This window comes from Tenrec ecaudatus, chromosome 8, assembly GCF_050624435.1.
Source record: "Tenrec ecaudatus isolate mTenEca1 chromosome 8, mTenEca1.hap1, whole genome shotgun sequence".
Taxonomy (NCBI): Eukaryota; Metazoa; Chordata; class Mammalia; order Afrosoricida; family Tenrecidae; genus Tenrec; species Tenrec ecaudatus.
Window position 1 is genome coordinate 11,865,497 of NC_134537.1, and position 17,439 is coordinate 11,882,935.

At 45.7% G+C, this 17,439-nt stretch overlaps 1 protein-coding gene and 1 pseudogene across 3 annotated transcripts in view; both read right to left on the reverse strand.

Annotated features, from left to right (window-relative positions):
- Nucleotides 1-17,439, reverse strand: part of WDR48 (WD repeat domain 48) — a 54,058-nt gene that overhangs the window by 19,471 nt on the left and 17,148 nt on the right. For all 3 annotated transcript variants that reach the window (XM_075556030.1, XM_075556029.1, XM_075556028.1), the window contains exons 2-9: nt 14,352-14,492; nt 12,319-12,397; nt 11,634-11,716; nt 11,392-11,521; nt 9,844-9,932; nt 9,117-9,218; nt 2,974-3,198; nt 81-155 (exon numbers count right to left, since the gene is read on the reverse strand). In XM_075556030.1, the coding sequence (XP_075412145.1) occupies nt 81-155; nt 2,974-3,198; nt 9,117-9,218; nt 9,844-9,932; nt 11,392-11,521; nt 11,634-11,716; nt 12,319-12,397; nt 14,352-14,492 (924 nt within the window). The remainder of the gene's footprint in view (nt 1-80; nt 156-2,973; nt 3,199-9,116; nt 9,219-9,843; nt 9,933-11,391; nt 11,522-11,633; nt 11,717-12,318; nt 12,398-14,351; nt 14,493-17,439) is intronic.
- LOC142455625 (U1 spliceosomal RNA) lies at nt 11,225-11,365 on the reverse strand (annotated as a pseudogene).

A 17,439-nucleotide genomic window follows, 5' to 3' on the forward strand; every position in this document is an offset into this window, starting at 1 on the left:
TTGCTCCTGTGTCTAGGTGGCCAGGGAGAACAAGCTACACATTTTATAAATCTTTGCCAGGTAAACAATTGCTCACTTACCCATTTATTTACGGTAGACTTAGTTGTTGCCACCCAGATGGCAGGAGGGGGGTCAGCTGACCTATCAAGTTCCATCTGAAAACAAAGCACAAAAAAGAAATTTGGGCTCTTCGGAAATGCAAGGATTAGCTGTGCATTGCTAAATAGCAACTTCTGTAGTCAACCTGTGTGTGAAATGGCATGTATTAGAAACTCGGGTGCAGAGAAGGACAAGAGGCGCTGCTCACAGCCCTAGGGGTGCACCGGGTGATTTCGCACCCTAAAAGGCAGAATGGTGTTTTAAAGAACCTAAACGGCTACAGTCACAAAGGCAAAGATTCCCCAGGATTAGTGGGTTTTAATGCTCATTTCTTCTTGGACACATTTACAGCACAAACATTCCAAAAGCTCGGGACGAGGGAAAAGGCGCCTTGGAGCCTGAGGACCAGGGTACCTGTGAATGCGTTTGTATGTCTTTCCCTATTTTAAAAATACCGTGTACACAGAAACACATACACAGGCAGTCCCAGATGAAATCCACCTTCAAGTCTACTTTGTACATAAGCCAGTTTGTAATTAACATCAAACGCTTTGTCCTAATTGTGTATATTTCAAAGCAGAGAAGTCATTAAAGAAACACTTCTCAGTACCTTTAACACAAGGCAGTAATGCATACGGACATCCACTACTCTTCCTGGACCAGAGGACAGCAGTTTGAGCGGGTAGGACAGGGCGGGGCAGCCATCCAGTAGGAATCCTCCTCTGTTCAAAAGATGCTCCTCCGAACACGCAGGCATGTTTGCACCCGCGTCCTTTGAGTTTTTCCCTTCTATAGCCAAAAGGTCCTGGTAGCTGGAGGTCTGCCTGTGCGGTGTTCCTCCTCACCTGGTCTCTCCCCATCAGCCTGCATCCCGTACGCGGGCTCTGCTCTAGGAGTGCCACTGCAGAGCGCCCGCTCGCCTGCTTCTCAAAGGCTTGCTAATGTGCTCTTCTGCTGCTGTTGTCTCCTTTCAACAAGCCTACTTGCCAGCTGTGTCTGAGCTCTCGGGTGTCCTCTCAATGGTGTCCTCTGACCCCCCACTCCTGCTATCCACCCAAACACCCATTTTCCTATACTGTGGGCCAGGGTGTCAGACGCCACTTAGTTTTGTTTCAAGTGACTTCCAAGAAAAAAGGCCAGTGCTGTTTTCCCATCTGTTTTAAATTTGGAAATGTCTTCACCGCTGTTTTACTGTGTACTTCTTTGACTGTCACTGAGATGGACCAGCTGGTCAGCCGCTCCCGGCCCCGGTTCAGACGAGGTTTCACATCTGGGCAGAGACAAGTTTTCCTAAGTCTCCATCCCCTTCCCTCCCAGGCCTGAGTGTCCGGACACCACTGGCCAGGGATGATTTGGAGAGTGAAGCCGGCCGTTTCCTCCTCTCCTTCGGGAGCGCCCTGCCACAGCCTCATTCTGGAGGCAGTGCATGCATCTCCTGGCCTCACTCTACATTGCTGTTCATGCACAGATGATTTTAATTCTTTAATTCTTCCTTCGAGGGCCAGGTTAGGAATATCCATGGGGAAATCTTGCTAGAATTCACCAAGAGCCTGTGTCGCTGATATGACAAACTACTTCTTCACATGACTTACAAAAAATATACGTATATTCTTTTTCTTTAAAAATTTTTATTTTATTAAAAATATTTATTTTATTATTAATTGGGAGTTAATACATATATCTTAACATTCCATAGTTCAATCACATCAAGCAGTATTGTACCAATTGTTATCACAATCAGTTTCCAAACATTCTTTTTCTTCTAGGATTCTTTGACATTGTCTCCCTTTTACCTTCCTGCCCCCTCTCCCCGAAACCCTTATTCTACTTGCTGTCCTCCTAGGTTCATCAATTCTGGGTTTCATAACCGAAACACATCACACAACTTCAAGAGGGTGAACCCCCCCCCAATGACATAACACCTCTGAGGTACACCCTAAAATGAACAAACAAAAACAAAACAGAGACCAGGTCCAGCGTGCATTAGAGGGGGCAACTGACAAAGCTTTAACTTTGTTCAAATCAGATTTATTCCTTTGATCTTCTATACTCATTTTCCCAATGCATTTTGTTTAGTAACCCCTTTCTTCCTACCCCTCAATTATGGATAGAGGGAGTTCATGAGAAGCTATCTCCTATGTAGCTCCCACAAATGAATCATGGGCTCTCACTGTCATGCATAGCCCTCTGCAGACCGTGTTCTCACAATGTAGGCTCTGATACCAATCCCTCCTTCGACTTCAGATTGTATGCTTAACAATCCTTAGGTGACTGATGATGGTGTACTTTTTCCATGTGGACTTAGTTGACATCTCACTTAGATGGCTGCCTGTTTGGAGACAAGCCTGTAAGACCCCAGACGCTATTTTATCTGCTAACCGGGCACCATCTAATTTAGCAAAAAATATTTTAAAAGAAGAATAGCCAAAGACAACGTTGCCCCAGCACATTAGTCTGGGTGGTGAACATGAGCACTCCTCTAGCCACACAGCCTGTCAAGTTCTACCACTGATGGAATGAAATGCTTTTTCAAAACCCCAGAGCTGATTCATATTTTAATATAGATTTTGCTGTAATTGGCTAACATTACAATATACATTACAGCCAGAATGCTCCTTACAAGCAAGATGGTGAGGTTTTGTCTGATATACTTTGGAAATGCTGTCAGGGGAGACCAGGCCCTGGAGAAGGGCATCGTGTTTGGTAAAAAGGAAGGCCCTTGACGAGACGTTTGGCTGCAGTGGATGTGAGCGGGCTCCAACATAAGAGCAAGTGTGAGGACGGTGCAGGCAGGGTGTCCTTCTGCTGTGCACAGCGCCTCTCTGAGTTGGAACCAGCTCGTGACACTGAACAACAACCAAGTATGTGACATACCTTGAGAACTGGTGCCTTTTCTTCACAAATCAGCACCCGAATGTCAGGGTTTCTTAGGTCTGTACAGTAAATCTTCCTGTCCCTTCCTCCAGAGTAGACGTGGGTGAAGGCGTCATTGACTTGCAAAGCCCAAACACCTTCATCATGCACTCGGTACGTTGCTATGCATCTCTGCTGCCCAAGGGACCATAGGCGAATTGTCCCGTCAGAACTGCCAGAGAGACACTGGGAACAAAGGCAGTGAAGGTGAGAGGCAAACAGTGAAAGTGAACAGCAAGTCAGCAAGTTCTTGTTTGTCTGCTGTGCCCACATTCAGCCTTGCCTCTGACAACCCCCGCCCCTCATCTTTCCATCCATCGCTCGCTTGCTCGCGCGCGCGCACACACACACACACACACACGTGTCTAATAACCAGCACTGCTGCCTGGAAGAAGGGCTTCTGAGGAGCATGCGCCACCTGCTGGAGTGACCGAGGCCACTGTGCACACTCAAACAGGGGAGCCCTGGGAGCACAACTGCCCCAGCTCTCTCAGCCTGGCCACCTGGTGGTTTTCGGCACACCCTGCAGGCCAGCCCAAACCCAGCTTAATTTATCTCCTGCTCTGGAAGTGGTCTTTGAAAGCAGCTGAAGCTAAGGAAGTAGTGTGCACTAAGCCTGTGGCTCTCCAAGGGTGGTCCCCACAGGATCAACATCTCCAGGGAACTTGTTAAAAATGCCAATTTGAAGGTCTCTCTCCAGACCTAATGAGGCTTCAGAAAGTTAGCTATGTGATCCCGTAGGTCCGTCCTAGCCATGCACATGCAGGGGTAAGAGTTTTGGTTCACTTGATAACTGGCAGCCATTAAGTAACTTAAAGAGGACAAGAAGGGCAGAGATAACAGACTGGAAGTCCTCATCTGCTTTAATAAATCGGCTCTTCGAAGCACTGGAAGCTGGACAAGCACTGCGCTAGACCAGGAGGGTGTGAGTCCTGGGCCACACCTCCTCCCTGTCCCTTATTCACAGCTCTGGATTCCTGATGGCCTGCCAGGTCTCCCAGAATCTATTGACCGGAGCCAGAAAAAGATACAGTTCCAGGATTACCCTCAGTCTATTGACCCTGGACACTTCCCGTATGAGCCTCAAATTCACATCTATTAAAACAAACTGTAGACCCTCGTTTGGCAATATCTGATGGCTCAGGGGAGTCAACCACACACAGTCTCTTAAGTTGCGAGTGCACTGAAGACCCTGTGAGTTTAACACAATCAGGCTGAACCAACCACTCCTAGCCCAGGCTCAGCATGCTTGGTGTTCTTTACCAGTCACCACGGTGACTTCCAAAGGAGGGCAAAAACCCTTGAAGGGACAAATGGCCCCGAGGTGAGAGCAACTGCTGGTGCTGGTGTAGGAAGGGAGGTAGGCAAAAACGCTTCTGAGAAGAGAAGACAGATTTGGAAGGTGTAGAAATACACGAGTCTTCTAAGAATGGTAAAAATTAACTGGTCCGCCTGGTGACTTGAAGGGGCTTTTCGAATTCTAAACCCAAACCAAACCTACTGACATGGAATCACAGCGTCCCTACACAGGGTTTCCAAGAGGCTAAATCCTCAGGTGAGTAGACAGTCTCATCTTTCTCCTGAAAAGCAGCTAGTGGGTTCAAACTGCTGTCTTTGTGCTTAGCAGCCCCAGCGACACCAGGGCTGTCTTTTAGAACTCTAGCAGCGGCTGTTAATGAAATAAACACATACACGGAGTCTCTCCACAAGGTGACAAGAACATCAGTGGTTTAATCACTGATACCAATTTCTTTTCATAAGAGAACGAAGAAAGTAATCAGTACTGAAACAATCAGGAGTTTGGTTACAAGCAGACCTTCAATGAGTGTGTGGGCAACTGTGGCAACCTCTGGAACTCCCCATTCCAGGAAGAGATGCTAGGCCAGTGGCAAAGCCGTTAGTAAAGCTTTGAGCCATAGGTTCTAGACCTGGCACGTACAGAGGTAAGGATCCCTGGTAGCTGACAGCCAGCGAGCAACTGAAAGGAGATAAGCCTGGGCAACTGGCAACAGTAAAGGGATAGCCCCCAACCCAACTTAATAGCCGGAAACAGATAAAACACACACACACACACACACACACACACACACACACACACACAATCTCTGATGGTAGCCAGTATTCTCAGACTGCTAAAAAGCAGGCTCCCAAAATGACTGTTTTAAGTCTACAATGGGAGTTGTTATTCAGATCACCTGAGAGCATAAATGATGTTACAGGAACTCCCGAGACAAAGGAGCCGGTCAGCACAGTAGTTCAGGACTGAGCTGCTAACTGAAAGGTTGTGGTCTGCCCTCCCCGCCCACGCCCCCCCCCCCCAGCTGCTCTGCGGTAGAAGGATGAGGCGATGTTTCCATAAATATTACTGCCTTGAACAACCTATGGGGACTATCTTATAGAGCTGCTATCAGGTGACGTCCATCAAAGCATTAGTGACCAACATAGCTTGTAAGGTGACACTTGATAAAACAGCTCCTCCTGCCTCCACCCTTCCAGGGGACAAACATGTAGTCTCCATTATGAGGTACCTCCTGGGACGAGGATAGACCGTCCATAGGAGTCTAACTCCGACTCAGAGGGACAGATTCTGTAGGCCTGATCAAGGGCCTGTGGAGGTGCCAGTGTTTCAGCCTAGGCTTGCTGCTGACCACAGGGCTGTTTCTGGGACGGTGCTGCATACATAATTGCCAGGAGGGCCCCGTAAGTCAGGAGTGCAAAAGGGGCAAGGCACGTCTCAGACCGGCAGGGCCTTCAGTTGGGCTAACCAGGACTTTACTACCAGAAAACCTGAGAGCAACACAGCAGCACTGACACAATGGAGATGGAAGCTGTCCGAGCTCCTCAGGAAGTTGTGCCAGCACGCACCAAGGGTGCACAGACTGATGGCTCTGCCCAGGAATGCTGGCACTGAATCAAATCAACTTCACCACTGACAGGACTTCTCATAAATGGGAGTCTCTTCAGAATAGAACGTCAGAGTAAAGATTTGCCAGATAAGGCAAAAACACAGGAACGGAGGCACCAAGCTGGTGTCCATAGGATTTACAGGCCTATTTTACACACCTCACTCCAGGTCTGTGACTCACCAAAGCCAAGAGACCCTCCATTTCCAAATTGCCGGACAAAGCTGCAGAACGCAATATAGACTCTGGTCCACTAAACAATGCCTGGAGATTGTCTCTTCCATAATACTGACAAATTCATGAACCAGTAAGCAAAACCAACTCTTTTTCTCCTCTCTCTATTCTACAAACCAAAGCCCAAACTCATTGCCACTGAGTGGATGCCAACTCATAGCGACCCTGTAGGGCAGAGTTGAGATACCTCCTTGAGTTCCCGAGACTGTAACTATTTATAGGAGTAGAAAGCTCCATCTTTCTTCCATGGAATGGCTGTTGGTTTCAAACTGCTGACCTTTCGGACTGCAGCCCAATGTGTAACCACTACATCACCAGGGCTTTAACCTAAATGAGGAGTTCTTATTGTAGTTATTTTGTGTGGAAACCTCTAATGTGCCATGTTAAATCTGCATAGACTAAATTTGCATAGTCTATTTCTCAATGAGAAAAATGGATTGTGTCAAGTAAAGGGAGAAATGACAGCTGCTTAATTAAGCATTCTAAGATGGCCAGGCAGCTTCTAAAGTTCTGTCACATTGCTGCTTATGGCAAATGCAGATGATTTTAAATGCAACTGACTGTAACTGTACATGTGATATTTAAATTTTCCTACAAAACAAAACCACCCAATGCCTAGAGTCGATGCCAACTCACAACAACTGAGATGAAAGCATACCTGGCGCTGTATACACAGAAAAAGGCATGGGATATCGTAAGCAAGCCAACCTGTAGAAAGTCTATAGGCCCAGAGTCACCTTCTAGACACTACTTGGCCCTCAACCCTTCCTTACGGGCAGCCCCAAAGAGACCCTGGGATCCAGTCCAATTCTGGACAAAGCTAACCAGACTCAGGCAACCACCTCAAATACAGTCTTGTAGTTATATTGCCAAGCAATGCGATGCTGCCTGGAGTGGGCTTCTTCAGCTCACAAGAACATGAAGCTGGGAGAGAGCTCAAGGGCTCCAGCAAAGGCCTGGGCTCACAGACAACAGTGTACTTATTCTTGCTAACCCCTCACCAACCACCGACAACGCGGTGCTAGGACGACTGCTGCACCGGAAAGCACGCTAGGACTAATCGCACCCGCCACCCCACCCTCACCCCAGGCCAGCCGGCTGTGGTTCAGCAACCCTGGAACCTTTCTAGCTCTGGAGAGCTCCACAGGCCTCCTCAAGGCTCGACAGGTCCTAAAAAAAGTTTTTCTTCTTTTGGTTAGTTTCTCAAGTTTTCTTTTAAAACAAAGGTTCCCAAACTGACTTGGCCTACTGCTCCCCTTTCATAATGATAGCTATAAGCTAGAATCAAGTATAGCTATCTGTTTTTGCAGGCCCTGCAACACTCCCCCCCCCCCCCCCCCCCGCCGTACTGTTGCAATGCTGTTGGGGGAGGGGTTGGCAGGGGCATTGATGGGCTTGGCTTTAAAAGCTCCAGAGATCAATAACGGTTTCTCTGCTTCATGCCTGACTGGCCTACACAAAAACAGTTTATGGTAATTTCCATGGTACAATTTCCATCTTATATTTTCCAATTTCATGACACAATTTTCATCATGTCACACACTGGAGCGACAGACTGAAGGTGTACTTCACTTCATAGTCTTTTTTTCGAACCCTGCTGCAGTCAGTTACCATGAGCTCCGGCTCATCACTGCTCTGGAAGGACAGAGGGCTGGGGAAGGCCAGAGGCATGCTAGACGTATGTCATGTCACAAACAATGCTCGGCTCTTCTTGTCTTATTTTACTTTAAAATGATCTACATGGATGAAAAGTTTATCTTTTCCTACTGTGAAAGAACAAGCAGAATACAGATTCTAATCACAGTATGATTCTATGTTCAAGCATCACCAAAATATGTTCCTTTGAACTGTTGACACTCAGCCTAAGGCTAAGACATTAGCTAGACTACATGCCTACAGTCCACTGACAAGACCTGTCTTGAAGCCAGAACCACTCGCCACTCAATACTCATACCCTGGCAAGAGGCATTCAATACCAAAGTGCCCTTCCGCGTCACACAAGGTCCCAGCTTACACTGCTTCCCTGCGATCAGCACCCCAACTGCATATATTATCTGCATTAGAACTATTCTGAAAAATCGATTGTTCTGCTCTCATTTAAAAGTAATGTCAATATCTAACAGTAACTTTAAAATATGGTTTACTGTAAGGAGCTTCAAAAGAGTTCCTGGAATAATGGAGCGATAATGAAACTTTCACGTGAGCTTTCTTGTTACAGGGTCAAGTGAACACTTCATGAGTTTAAAAACAGGACAGTTACGCCATAGTATGTATGGTTTTGGGTTCCTACATCAATCTATGCCCCAGTGTCTAAAGCAGGGTCAGCCCCACCCCCCACCCCCAGTCACAAGGGCCCTCTCTCCATCAGCGGCGTTCTGGAAACCAGCTTCACGGCATCACCAGTCAGCCCAGCACGCTGGCTCTCTCAGGCTGTCGAGCATATCCTCCTCCATTTTTCACTTAGATTTGACTGGTCGCACTGCTTTTCTATCAATAACAACTTATCTATCAATAACATATTATGCACAGTAAGCTCAGGCAAAAAGCCATTTAAAAATCTAGGATGTATGGATTGTGATGAGTTGTGAGTCCACAATAAAATGATTTAAAAAATCTAGGTCAGAAGAAGTAACTTCACCAGCAGTAATCCTGTGCCATTCCAAGGGCACTTTTGGATGACCAGAGCCCATAACTATTAACTGATGCAAAGGAAAGAAAGCAGAAGCAAATACTGCTGTCACTCAACAGCTTTCTTTCAGAACCTACAACGTTACAAACGGGACTGCTCAATTCTCTGACCTCCCCGTCAGGCATCTGCGGCATCTGGCATCTACCTGTCTAATACTGGTTTTGTCATAACCGCACACTTTTTAAAGGAATTCCACCACATTGCACAAAGTAAGGAAATGTCCGCCGCACAAGCTTTGGGATAGGTGACAGACTCAGCGTCCAGACGAGGGTGCGTACCTGCGTGCCATCTCTGTTCAGCAGTAGCGCTTTCACATTGTCCGTGTGCCCTTTGAGCTTCATAAGTTTGGCACACGTCCTTGGATCCCATACTCTTAAAACCTGAGAAATGAAAGTAACACATATATAGATATATTTATCTACACACACATAACACAAACAGTGGACACACACACACACACGATTAAATCTCAGTATCAAACTTTTCTACACCAAACGACAACCGGAGGCTCCTGAAGAGTTACCAGCGCGTCTCAGCCGATGGCACCGTCTATGGCTCCCATCCTATCGAGGAGGAGGAAGCCTCCCTCATGCCAAAAGAGAACAGGGCTCTCCCCTTTTACTCTCTCCCCACAGTGCACTTACACTCTTAGGTGTAAAGAAGACACCCTTTTAAGCAAAACCATTGTCTCTGTACTTCAGGGGTCCTCAAACTTTCTAAACAGGGGCTAGTTCATTGTCCTTCAGACCTGTTGGGAGGGCTGGACCATAGTTTAAAAAAAACTATGAACAAATTCCTATGCACACTACACATATCTTATTTTGAAGTAAAAAAAAACAAACAGGGCAAAAACACCTGGCGGGCCAGATAAATGTCCTCGGCGGACTGCATGTGGCCTGCGGGCTATAGTTTGAGAATGCATGATTCTACTTAATGATTACACAAATTTAATTTTCATTCCCCGTCCCTTCCAGTGTTCAAAGTCAACTTTAAGGTTCCTCTTACCTTCTCGGTGGACCCTGATACAATAATTGTTCCCAGTTGATTCATTGCCAGGCTATAAATGGAATCTTTGTTCCCACTTAAAGAAGAAGCTATTAAAGGACAAATGGAGCTAAATGTTAAACAAATCATCAGCTATTTAGTAATCAGCAAACATCGCAGGTTTAATTATTCAGTTTTGAAACCTTTATCTTTACATGTACCCTAAGGAAAAGAAATCTATAATGGAGATAATTCTAAGCCATAGCATTGCATTCAAAATGTAGCACCTTTTCAGGATTTGAGTATACATATTTGCAAAACTGAATCGTACTTGTTTTGCTTTAAAACTATGCACATAAGTGAAAGTATGTTCAAATATATGTGCCAGTGAACATAAAACCCAAAGTCCAATCTTATCAGTATTCAAAGTAAAAATCAAAGCAAAATGTTATTGTTACCTATCAGACAAAAGGTAATCCTTAATTCTGCAAATAGTCCAGTAAATGGTACTCTCATACATTCTTTATGGCAGGATGAATTAATACAACACTCTCGGAAGGAAATCAGATCCTATGTAGCAAGAATCAAAATGTCCATGCCCTTTCACTCAGAGCTCACCATCACTGAAGGAAAAAGGCCTAATACATACACAACATGATTCTGGTTTTACAATAAAGCATAAATATAAACACACAGAGATATTATGAGGAGCACAAGGAGTTTATACAGATATTTTAAAAAGTGCCCGCTTGTTGTAAATGTCCAATAAGCGTTAGCTATTAGTATTATTTTACAATCATTTACACACAACTTGTACGACGCCTCTCTAAACCACTCTATGCAAGGTGGTCCTGCAGCAGTCGCTGCCTCCCCTGGCTGGGACTCTGACTGGGGGAATCCTTGCCTTTGGCTGCTTTACTCCCTCCTATGAGCATTCTTGGAATCAGACCTTTTATCTAGAGTCAGAGCACAAAGATACGTCACATTCCACAAGGAGCAGCCACCGCACTGCTGAGAGCCACCAGGTGACGATCACAACCAGGGGCATGCAGTTTGGATCTCCACGTTTACAGACACACGGTGCAGACACATTGTAAGAAGTTCGAAACAGGAGCCCTACTCGGTTGTGCCACTAGTGCTTTAGCTATGTCGGTGTGAGGGTCACCGAGCCACATCTAAGTCACCACACACTGGACCTGTGGCGGGGACGCTGGGTAGTTCTCACCTATGTCCTGAGCACAGCAGACCTTTCAGGCCAGGCTTGGCCAGCAACGTGGTCCCGAGAGCTCTGACACCTGGCCTAGAAGCTTCTCAGGCAGAGTGGGCTAGGTGAGGCCGCATTTTAAGTCTACACTTGTGTCAGTCTGATCACACTTTGATGGAAAAAGATCACCATTTTTAAAATGTGTTTCCCCCGACCCAGTCCCACACTACCACAAATTATGCAGCCGAGTTTCCCACATTTGGGGAAATCGCAGGGGTCAGCACATCCGAGTGCAATGGAGAAGCCTCGCCCTGGGAAAACCACATGCCAAGTAAGTGTTTTAAAAATGGTTCTAACCCCCTTACTTGTGACAGTGTTATTGGAGGCAGTCAGTGCTGTTAGAGTATTCACATCCCAAAGGAATATTTGTCTGTCCAATCCAGCCGAGGCTACCAGTTCTTTATCCTTGGCATATGCCAAGGCTTTGACATAATCCTGTAACAGAAAAGCCATACTATGATCCTCAGATCGTGAAGACAATCAGTCACATAAATACTAAGATCTCAGCATCATACCGCAGATACTAAGAATTATACAGTTATGTTACCTTATGTGTCCTTAATGTTGACATGCAAAATCCCTTATGTGCATTCCACACTTTTACTGTTGTATCAGAAGAAGCAGATATCACTAGAAAAGGCAAGCAATTAAGACACACCTTAGTATGACTTATAAGTACACGAAAGCTTTAACATATAACACTATTCTAAGTTAATGCCCACACACATGCACATACATGAACTAAAATAGCCTCATCATTTTAAATGTGAAGATTATCTGTAATTCATACTGTAAACAAAATAACTGATTTGACCAAAATCAGAACAAAAAGGCTTAAGGAAGAATGCACCTCATAGGAGTTTGCTTATACAACGGAGATTAAAAGTTTGTGGGAAAATTCCATTATCTTTTAATTCCATTTTCCACATACTTTTGGAAGTCCCTCATAACTTCAAAAGCCAGCAAAAGTAAACTGTGCTGCTCAGAAGCGAGAAGAGCGGTTACCCCTGGGTCAGTGCCGTGACTAGAAGGGGAACACCAGGGACCTCTGGCATGTTCTGCATCTTGATTTGGGTACTATTACAAAGAGATGCTTTGCAAAAACTTATTAAGCTACACTCTTAAGACTTTTGGGCATGCTACACTTCATTTTAAAAATCACACAAAAAAGGAAAAACACATCAAATAGAGGAAAGTCTTCTAGAAACTCAAGAATCTAACGAAATACGTACATGTTTTCCCATTACAGCAGAGCACGATGTCATTTACCCAGTCGGTGTGGTGTTCCATCGAAGCTATGTATGGATCTTGCTAGGGGGGAAATGACGAAAGTGGCATAAGGCTGTATCAGAGAATGAACCACACTGGGCATTATATAAAAGTCCACCACACACTGTGCTCCTCAAGGTTCTCAATGCTGACGTTTTGGTCGACAGCTGCCAGGTGGTCCTTCTGCGGAGAAGACCCTGTGAAGATCGGAACCTCCAGCCTTTCAATGAGCAGCTGAGTGCATTAACTGGTTGCACCACAAATTACAGATATGCGGATAGGATTCTATTAATTGCTTTCTGGTTTTTAAATGAGCAATATGTTACTGTCTAATTGCTCACACAGGCGAGGCATCCTGCTAACAGACGAGGACGGGAGTTAGTTACTGACCCCTGAGGAGCGGGAATGGACTCGACAGCACTCAGCATCCACGTAGGATGCTAGGACAAGGGCTTCCATTCTGCGCAGCGTGGTGATGCAGGCCACGCGCTCTGGGCTCGGCATCGTGGGAGGCACAACATGTTCACTACGAGGATGGGACCTAACTGACCCTGCCAGCGAGCGAGGGAGATCTGAAATCAAGCATGGCAAAAGCCCACAGCACAGGGCCGAAAGGAGTCTGGCGAGTGTCCTGAGGAGGCTGACCCGACTGCATGGGGAGAGGAGCACTTCTGCCTGTTGTACCTGTGAACCACTCCTCCCCTTTTACCTTCAGCTTATCACAGAAGAAGGCGATGGCTGAGGGAGCACTCCCTGGATCGCCACTGCAATTCAGTAACTCGAGAGTCCTTCTAGACCTCTCAGCTGGCTGAATTACCAGGCAGGTGAGGCGTTTTAAAAAGACTCTTTAGTTACACTCTGCACTTAAGACAGGTAAGTTCTAGACACCTCCTGAGCAGAGGAGCAATCTACACACCTGAGAAATAATGCTGGACAGCCTTGGGGAGAAGCTGTGTGAGGACAGGGTAGCCAGCGCTCCAGTTCCAGGTGGTTTCCTTAATTTGTTTGAAATACAGGGAATTCCCACAGGGGTGAGATCCCCAATCACAGGTAAGTACCAGGAGGCATGTCAAAGCCAAACACAAGGGCTTTCTTACTCTCTACTGGGTCAGCGCCACTGCCAGTAGTTAAAGTAGCCCAAACCCGCTGGACCAATGTCCCCCAAAAATGTAAAGCAGTAGTTCTTTTTCTGGACTCAACGCCAGGCTTGTGGAACTTACAGCGTATCTCAGAGACATATAAGGTCTAGCATGTGAAGCTTAGGGTTCTAGTCCTCTGAAACTTACTAGCTATTTAATCTTGGGTCTTTCTGAACCTGCTTTCCCTTCTACAGCATTGGATCACAACAGCTGCACTGAAGGATGTGGACTGGCATGAAAATGCTAGCAGTGTCGCACGTGGCAGGTGAAGTTCAGCACGGGTTCCTTTCCTTCCTGGCCTCTGTGCAACACGGGCATTCAAACAGAACGCCTTTCCCATTTGACTGGGGGAAGGAGAAGGTATCTGCTTGAGAAAGTAAACTTTATATTAACCTCCTAAAACAAGAGTGTGTGCATCTTCAAATTTTTTTTATCGATTTGATATTATTTTATAAGACCCCTGTGGGTTTGAGGCATACCTTAATAACTTTAAAATGAAGACATACAATGATGTATCAAAATTCAAAAGCATCTGTTTGTTTTGCGGCCCTGTAGAGAGACACCAAGTGGCTTTCTGGAACTCACTTAAAGTAGTCTCCCAAAGAGACCCATCTCTTTGCTCCTCTGCAGCAGAGAGCCCTTAGCACAAACCTAACTTACACAGCCCTTGCCTCAGCTAAGACGCGTTGGAAAGCCCAGAGCTGGTTTCCTCAGCGACTCACAGAAGGCCGCTGCAACGACCTTAAACCTCAACGCTCAGACACTGAGCAGCAGGCCGTGAAAGGGCTGCAGAAGGCAGAGAGTCATTTCCTGAAATGTGCCGTGAGCGCAGACTACAGGTGTACTCCACTCGGTACCTTGTGCTGATTTACACTCCATATTCTGATGATGGAGTCCCGGCCGGCAGTGAAGAGTCTGTTCAGTGCTGGATCCAGCTGCAGGGCGTTGACCCCGTTCCGATTGTGCTTCTCCACTTCATCTCGGATAACGTAGGACACCTGACACACAATCGACATTTTTCTTTTTCACTTATAAACACGAAACAGGAATATTCACTCTACAAATGGTCACTCGGATCTCAAAATCCTGGGCTGAATAGGGCTAATTTTTTAATCCAACCACCGTCTGATTTTACTTGTCTTCTTCCTGTCACCCCCATCACCCCATCACTTATTCACTTGTTTCTTTCCCGTCCTTACTGCGCTCTGTATTTCTCCGTTTTGTTTAGTTTACATCTTCATTGAACAAAAGCTGCAAGAGGACAAAAACATGTTGACCCTTTTCTCCTGCTACGAGTCCCTTACTACTGTCTAGAGCTCAAGAGACGGCCAATAACTATTTGCTGTCAGAGTCAAGACGGACTTAGATCTCAGGAAACCACCAAGACCCAAGTTGGCGTCGATGTCAACTTTGGTCTCGGTCAGTATCTTCTCTGGGGGCTCCAAGGTCTCTACTCAGCAGACACTTATTTTGCCATCTGACCCGCAGTTTTCAAACTTCTCGAAGATTCTCTCTGACAGGTCAAAGGGGAAAGACCAGAGGGTACCAGGCTGACCACCAGTCAAGTGCAGTAACTTTCAGCAAAGCAAGCGCAGGCTAACCACTGAAGGGTGCCTACTACAAGATGGGCAGTCTAAACATGGCAAAGACTTAGAGGCAGCCTTTTGGGGTACAATTAGGCACACACCTCTATAAACGTGAATTTAAAATGCTGATATCCATCTAGATTGCATGACAGTCACGACTTTAAAAAATGAAATGTGCACTGTCCAATACTGTAGTATGTAGAAATCATTATTGTAAAGATGTTTTAAAACACTGAATGTATAATATACTTCAAAACATTTGCAGAAAAATAGACTTAGAAGATAAAGTTTCCACAAACTTTTGGAAGCCCCTTGTACAGGCATACCTCACAGACATTGCAGGTGTGATTTCAGACTACTGTGATAAAGTGAGTGATACAGGTTTTGGTTTCTTAATGCATATGAAAGTTATGTTCATATTATATTGTCGTCTATTAAGTGTGTTATGAAAAAGTTTGAAAATGTGTGAGAATGCCCAAAGTGTGACACAGACACACAAAGTGAGCCCATGTTACTGGGGAAATAGCACAGTGAACAAGTTCCACTTGGGAGCAGGGGCTGTGGGTTGCCACAACCCTTTGCAGTATTTGCAAACCATGAAACGAGGCATTTATATCTGTAGCTAAGAGCAAATATCCCTGAGTAACGAGACTATGGGGATTTTCACTCTCTTTTCGGTGGATCTAAATGGTTGTTTTTTTTAACAATGAAAAAAATAAGTTTTTTAAATACATAATTTAATTTTATCCAAATAATTTTTATATATACTCTATGCTCCTCCAGTTCATTTTTTTCCCATGCCAGTCTAACTCTCTACCCCAAACCCAACCCCTTGTCTGAGTCACTCCTGATTCCACCGGGGTTTGAGCTGTAACCTTTGCTCTTACTATTGATAAAAGCCCAGTGTTGCTACCGAAGATGCTTTCAGCCAAGTGAATCCCAGGGCACAGGGCTACCATGCAAGACAGAGGTTTACCAAGAGCTGGAACGGCCTTGATTCTATAGGCACAGAATTCCAAACCTTTCTTTTGTAGTTTGTGAATGCACAGCAAAGTTCATGGAAAAGGGGCCACATCAAGTTAAGTGCATAACCCTAAACAACAAAGGGAAGTGGAGGTAGGGGAGCAGGGAGGGAGGGAAATGGGGTCCCTTCAAAGCTGAATGAAAGAGCACCAACTTCAATGGCAACATCAGTGCGAGAGGCAGTCAGAGCAGTGCCTTCAAACACTCAGAATGTTGCCACCCAGGCTTCTTCATCCTGCCAAGCCAGGTGCTTACATCCTCACGGAGATAGAAGATGTAAATAAGCTCTATAGATCATGTGTACAATGGATGACCCAAATGCTTGTAGGATGTGCACGATATTTAGAAAAATATAAGCAACGATCCAAAAAGTTGTTGACAGTTCAAACCCACCCAATTGCACCATGAAAGAAACGTCTGGTATTCTATACCTGTGAAAATTAAGCCCTGTTATCTGAGTGATAGGTAAGTCTTTGTAAGCAGGAAAAGTAGAAGTAAAGGAAGTAAATGAGAAGACAGAGGTTTTTGTTGAGTACACAAACAAGGTCCTGGACAATCAATCCCCTTCAGACGAGGGAAGAGGAGGAGGGCTTTATTTACCAGGCCGCATTAATTGCCTTTAGAAAGGTGGATGTCTCTACGAGCTCTGCAATGGAGTGGGCAGCCAGGCCTGCACGACAAGGCATGTGTTCTGGAAAAGCCAATTCAAGGGAGTCTGAGAGAAAAATAATGGGGGTAATCCACCCAGGAGCAAGCATCTAGTTAAGTTTACTCTGAAGACAGATTTGTAACTATATGCATTGCTATAGGAGCACCCCCCCCACCCCCCGTCGTAGCTATGCAGACTTGGGCAAGCCCTCTGCTTAGGGTCCCCTAAGGTGAAAACCAAGGTGTCATTCCTTACAGGAAGTCCTGTGAAAAAACCCACTTCCAAGCTCATTCAAGTTGTTGGTCAAATTCAGTTCATGAGTCTTTATATCTCTGGAATCTTAAGACACCCACAGGGGCAGTTCCCTCTGTCCTACAAGGTCACTAAGAGCTGGATCAACGTGATGACAGGGAGTTTGGCTTCAGGCCTGAGGCTCCCGCTTCCTTGTTGGCTGTGAACCAGTGGCCTGTCCTCTCTCCTAGAGGCTGCTGCATCCCCCCTATTTTCTATGCAACCCTTCCTAATTAGAGGTCAGGGGTGAGCATAGTCCCCCTCCGCTGTATCTTCCTGAAGGAAGTGTGCTGTGTTCAAGGCTCACATAACTAGTTCAGTCCCACGAGAATCTTGCATAATCTTCCTAATTACGATCCAAAGGTGAGCAACCCACCCAGCTAAGCCACGATAGAA